At 50.8% G+C, this 6,355-nt stretch overlaps 1 protein-coding gene across 1 annotated transcript; it reads right to left on the reverse strand.

Moving 5' to 3' along the window:
- Positions 1-3,136: 3,136 nt before the first annotated feature.
- Positions 3,137-4,820, reverse strand: LOC123130984 (peroxidase 31). Its single transcript, XM_044550766.1, has one exon. It carries the CDS (start codon positions 4,678-4,680, stop codon positions 3,487-3,489), a length of 1,194 nt encoding a protein of 397 aa, XP_044406701.1. The 5' UTR covers positions 4,681-4,820; the 3' UTR covers positions 3,137-3,486.
- Positions 4,821-6,355: the final 1,535 nt, after the last annotated feature.

Genomic DNA, 6,355 nt, shown 5'->3' on the forward strand with positions numbered 1-6,355 from the left:
GGATGGCATACTATTGATGGGAAATGATATAGAATTCTTGGAAAGCATAAAGGCCTACTTGAACAAGTGTTTTTCAATGAAGGACCTTGGAGAAGCTGCTTATATATTAGGCATCAAGATCTATAGAGATAGATCGAGATGCCTCATTGGTCTTTCACAAAGTACGTACCTTGACAAGATATTGAAGAAGTTCAATATGGATCAGTCCAAGAAGGGGTTCTTGCCTGTATTGCAAGGTATGAGATTGAGCACGGCTCGATGCCCGACCACGGCAGAAGATAGAGAAAAGATGAGTGTCGTCCCCTATGCCTCGGCCATAGGGTCTATTATGTATGCCATGCTGTGTACCGGACCTGATGTAAACCTTGCCGTGAGTTTGGTAGGAAGGTACCAAAGTAATCCCGGCATGGAACACTGGACAGCGGTCAAGAATATCCTGAAGTACCTGAAAAGGACTAAGGATAAGTTTCTCGTCTATGGAGGTGACGAAGAGCTCGTTGTAAAGGGTTACGTCGATGCTAGCTTCGACACTGATCTGGATGACTCTAAGTCACAAACCGGATACATCTATATTTTGAATGGTGGGGCAGTCAGCTGGTGTAGTTGCAAGCAAAGCGTCGTGGCGGGATCTACATGTGAAGCGGAGTACATGGCATCCTCGGAGGCAGCACAAGAAGCAATCTGGATGAAGGAGTTCATTGCCAACCTAGGAGTTATTCCCAAAGCGTCGGGCCCGATGATTCTCTTCTGTGACAACACTGGAGCTATTGCCCTTGCCAAGGAGCCCAGGTTTCACAGGAAGACCAGGCATATCAAGCGTCGCTTCAACTCCATTCGTGAAAATGTTCAAAATGGAGACACCGATATTTGTAAAGTGCATACGGACCTGAATGTCGCAGATCCATTGACTAAACCTCTTCCTCGAGCAAAACATGATCAACACCAGAACTCTATGGGTGTTCGATTCATCACAATGTAACTAGATTATTGACTCTAGTGCAAGTGGGAGACTGTTGGAAATATGCCCTAGAGGCAATAATAAAATGGTTATTATTATATTTCCTTGTTCATGATAATTGTCTATTGTTCATGCTATAATTGTGTTATCCGGAAATCGTAATACATGTGTGAATACATAGACCACAACATGTCCCTAGTGAGCCTCTAGTAGACTCGTTCGTTGATCAATAGATGGTTACGGTTTGCTGACCATGGACATTGGATGTCATTGATAACGGGATCACATCATTAGGAGAATGATGTGATGGACAAGACCCAATCCTAAGCATAGCGCAAGATCGTGTAGTTCGTCTGCTAAAGCTTTTCTAATGTCAAGTATCTTTTCCTTAGACCATGAGATTGTGCAACTCTCGGATACTGTAGGAATACTTTGGGTGTGCCAAACGTCACAATGTAACTGGGTGACTATAAAGGTGCACTACGGGTATCTCTGAAAGTGTCTATTGGGTTGGCACGAATCGAGACTGGGATTTGTCATCCCGTTTGACGGAGAGGTATCTATGGGCCCACTCGGTAAGACATCATCATAATGAGCTCAATGTGACTAAGGGTTGGTCACGGGATGATGTGTTACGCAACGAGTAAAGTGACTTGCCTGTAACGAGATTGAACGAGGTATTGGGATACCGACGATTGAATCTCGGGCAAGTAACGTACCGATTGACAAAGGGAATTGTATATGGGATTGCTTGAATCCTCGACATCGTGGTTCATCCGATGAGATCATCGTGGAACATGTGGGAGCCAACATGGGTATCCAGATCCCGCTGTTGGTTATTGGCCGGAGAGTTGTCTCGGTCATGTCTGCATGGTTCCCGAACCCGTAGGGTCTACACACTTAAGGTTCGATGACGCTAGGGTTATTAGGAAGTTTTGTATGTGATTACCGAATGTTGTTCGGAGTCCCGGATGAGATCCCGGACGTCACGAGGAGTTCCGGAATAGTCCGAAGGTGAAGATTTATATATGGGAAGTCATCATACGGTCACCGAAAATATTCAAGGGTATACCGGTATTGTACTGGAACCACCGGAGGGGTTCCGGGGGTCCACCGGGTGGGTCCACCTGCCCCGGAGGGCCTTATGGGCTGTAAGTGGAAAGGAACTAGCCCCTAGTGGGCCGGGCACCATTCCCCCCTAGGGCCCATGCGCCTAGGGTTTGGGGGGGGGGGGAACCCTAAAGGCCCCCCCTTTGCTTGGGGGGCAAGCCCCCTCCCCCTTGGCCGCCGCCCCCCTCTAGATCTCATCTAGAGGGGCCGGCCCCCTTCCCCCTTCTCCCTATAAATAGAGGGGCGAGGGGAGGGCTGCAGCACCACATCCAAAGCGCAGCCCCTCCCCTCCCCAACACCTCTCCTCCTCCGCGTGAGCTTGGCGAAGCCCTGCCGGAGGACTGCCACTCCGTTACCACCACGCCGTCGTGCTGCTGTTGAAGCCTTCTTTCTCAACCTCTTCCTCCTCCTTGCTGGATCAAGGCGCGGGAGACGTCACCGGGCTGCACGTGTGTTGAACGCGGAGGCACCGTTGTTCGGTGCTTAGATCGGATTCGGCCGCGATCTGAATCGCTACGTGTACGACTCCTCCAACCGCGTTCTTGCAACGCTACCGACTCGCGATCTTCAAGGGTATGAAGATGCACTCCCCTCTCGTTGCTAGTTACTCCATAGATTGATCTTGGTGATGCGTAGATTTTTTTTTAATTTTTGCAACGGTCCCCAACATTTTTTGCCACTGATATGTTTCCTGGTATTTTTCACAAAATTTCACACGGAAGTAGATCGGGAACCCAGGTTTGATATCTTAAAATCTCAGATTCCTTTTCAAATTTCTTGGTACTTTTTTGAATTTAATGTTCGTATAGGGATGTGGAGCGGGTGTGCTACAAATCCACTTCCATAACTTATGCATGTTATGGATGTAAGTTACTCTTCACTATGATTAGCCTAACATAACGCACCCGAGGCAAAATGAGTCTAGATCTAAATAAATAATGGTTCGTATGATATTACACATATGTTAGTACCCACCATGAAGATAGTAACATGCATAATATTTGCATGTTACTTCTCACTATGACCATAGTAACATAGTCTAGCAATATGATAAATCAAGAACACGTAAAAACCAAAAGCTGATTTAATTAAAGGCAAGATATATGATCGAAAGAAGAGGAAAAAATGAATACAAATAAGACATCAATGTCGATTACTTTTTTACCGCACACAAACTAAAGAGATTACTCAATCGAACAAGACCCCTCAAAGAAAAAGAAAAACTCAATCGAACGAGAATGAATTAAACTTGCTTCACCGGCCGGTCCCGATCCATAACCTTGAGCGCACCCGAAGATATCCCAAGGCCACCCTGTGGAAACTCAACGCGCACAAGCATGCATGCATGCAATGGTCGATGCAGCACGTTTCGTGGTAGGCAGAGACGTCGACGCCGGCGGAACGTATGCGCGCATCGATCACAGGGTGTTGGGCCCGTCGTTGTAGGCGTCGCAGCGCCGCCTGATCTCGCCATCGGCGCCGGTCTTGACGCCGTACATGCTGAGCTTCTCCATGGCGCGGGCGAAGTCGTCGAAGAAGGCGGTGTTGTTGGCGGCGTAGCGCTCCACGAGGGGCCTGGTGCGCAGGTCCGACCACATGTCCTCGTCGGTGCTCAGCAGGCCCAGGCCGCGCTCAATGTTCACGTAGTACATGTTGTCGAACTTGCCGGGGGTCATGACGTCGTTGAAGGCGGCGATGGTGGGGTCCTTGAGGTACTCCTTGCAGGCGGCCTGGAGCCCCTTGGCGTAGCCCGGGTTCATGGTCGGGTCGAACGGCGCCGGCTTGCCGGTCTTGTCGCGGTAGTTGTAGATCCTGGACGCGAACTCCTGGCAGTGGGAGAAGCCCAGCGTGTGCGCGCCGGAGAGCGCCACCATCTCCTGCACAGTGAACCCCTTGGCCAGGAAGAGCTCGAGGATGCGCCCCACGGTGAAGTTGGAGTGCGGGAGCTCCACGTCGGGGGCGGTGGGGCTGGAGGAGAGCGAGTCCTTGCGGCCCAGCGGGACCGGGTACCTGGGGCCTCCGGTCATGGTGACCAGCACCCTGGACGCCAGGGCCAGGACGTCGGCGCAGGAAACCACGCCGGGGCACTCCAGCTCCAGGGCCAACTTGGAGCGCACCACGGCGTCGAAGGCGTCGCCGGGGAGGGAGTGGTTGATCTCGGCGTCCTTCTCGGATTTGGCGAAGCGGGTGGGCGCGATCAGCACGGAGGCGTCGCAGCCGGTCACGAAGCAGTCGTGGAAGAAGACGCGAAGCATGCCCGCGGCGGTGGTCGGGTTCGCCATCTGCTTCGACTGGACCACCTCCGCGATGATCCGCTCCGCCCGTGGGCACGTCTGGCTGTAGAAATCGGGCGACAGCTTGGCCGCCGGGCCCCCCGCCGCCGCCTGGGGCACTCCCGGCCCGGCGAGCACTCCTGCCGCCGCCGCTTGGGGCACTTGCGGCCCGGCGCCCATTCCTGCCGCCGCCGCCGCCGCCGCTTGGGGCACTCCCGGCCCGGCGCCCATTCCTGCCACCGACGCCGCTTGGGGCATTTCCGGCCCGGCGCGCACTCCTGCCACCGCGGCGGCGAGGAGGGCGGCCGCGGCCAGGAGGAGGAGGGACAGGCGGCGCATGTCTGCTGCTAGCTGCTTGGTACGTCGATCCTGCGGGTGTGCGGTTCTTGGGTTAACTCGACCCTCTAGGTCCTAGCAGGCGACGTCAGGGCCGGCGAGGTGTGTGGGGGTCCTAGAAATGCGAGGGAGAGGGGAGGAGGGTGGTGGAGTGTTGCAGCGGATGTTTGCCGGAGCCGGTGGAGGAGAGCGAATGGCGGGAACGGAGTTGGCGGGGAGTGCTCCTAGGCGGAACAAGAGGCCGGAGAGGCAGAGCAGACATGCATGCACCATCTACTAGTACGAACGAAGTAGCGTGTCCGTCGCTCTGTTTCTTTTACTAGCCTCTTTGGTTTGGAGAAATTTCATAGGAATTTCATAAAAATTCTAGAGGATAGGATTTTTATAGGATTTTTTTCCTTTAGAGCCCTTTGGTTCATAAAAATGGATTCCTATTCCTACATAGGATTGGTTCCTATCCTCCACATTTCATAGGAAAATAAAAATGAGTCTAGACTCAATGAAAAAATTCCTTTGGTGTCAACCAAATGACATCTCGATTCCTATTCCTACTCATAAGATTTGAGATACACGCCATCTCATTCCTACAAAATTCCTATTCCTACGATAATCCTATCCTATGAACCAAAAGAGTAGCCTTATCTGACTGCTAAGCTGCGTTGTTTGCTTTCAAAAAGAAAAGAAAAACTAGCTGGGCTGTTAGCCTGTTATTTTTTTTAGAAACACATGTAACTTTATTCACACTTGTAATTGTTACAGGTACACCGATTTTGATCTAAGACCCAAGAAAATACAGAGTAACTCCTATGAGTAGAATTACAATGAAATCTCTTGAAAACATCTTCTTCATGGTATCAATCTCTACTCGAAGAAATGCTCCAAAACTTCGGTAAAGAGGCTGCAATTAGACTGGAGCAACGATGTTGTCACTCTTTCACCTGCACGAAAATTACCAGTAATGTTTTTTGAAAGCGCCTTGAGTCGCCCATTCAAAAAGATGGGAAGCCTTGATCGATGAACGTACTTGTGCCGGAGATGACCCCTAGAAGTGCAGGCCGTCAAATCACTATATCTTCATCATGATGTCGATAAAAGATCCACAAAGAATCAGACCAGCAAAAAAGCTTGACACAACAATACAAACTCATCACATCCGAATACTCGGATCTGCAAGGACAGAAAACTCTCTAATCTCATGGCACCGCAAAAAATTAGAGAAAATTTATTCTCAAAAAACTATGATTATCACTAGACGTTGACGAAGAACATAGAGATCTTGAAGATCCAAGGTCCCCCCACCTCTCAACGCCAAGATGGCAGCCGAAGGTGAGGGGACCTAAATTTCTCAGATGCGGCGGCGGCGGCACAGGAACGGGAGACCCTAGCTTTAGGTAGGTCTCGCCTGTTAGCCACTTACTTACATTGTTGCATTCAATTTCATACCTAAAGGGCATGTTTAGTTACCCGCGTCATCCCAAACAAACCCAATGGGTGCAAGAAAATCGCGTTTGGTATCATATAATGGGGCTTGGCTCGCACGAGCATAGGCCTTAAAGTAGCCCATAACTTGGCTCGCTAGGAACGCTCGAATCTGCCGTTTCCAGCGGGCCAGGTTGAGTTAAGCGCAAAAAAGTGAGCGACTGAGCGGTGTGTGCGATAGTGCTGTGGAAACTAGACA

Source organism: Triticum aestivum, chromosome 6A (assembly GCF_018294505.1).
Source record: "Triticum aestivum cultivar Chinese Spring chromosome 6A, IWGSC CS RefSeq v2.1, whole genome shotgun sequence".
Classification (NCBI taxonomy): Eukaryota; Viridiplantae; Streptophyta; class Magnoliopsida; order Poales; family Poaceae; genus Triticum; species Triticum aestivum.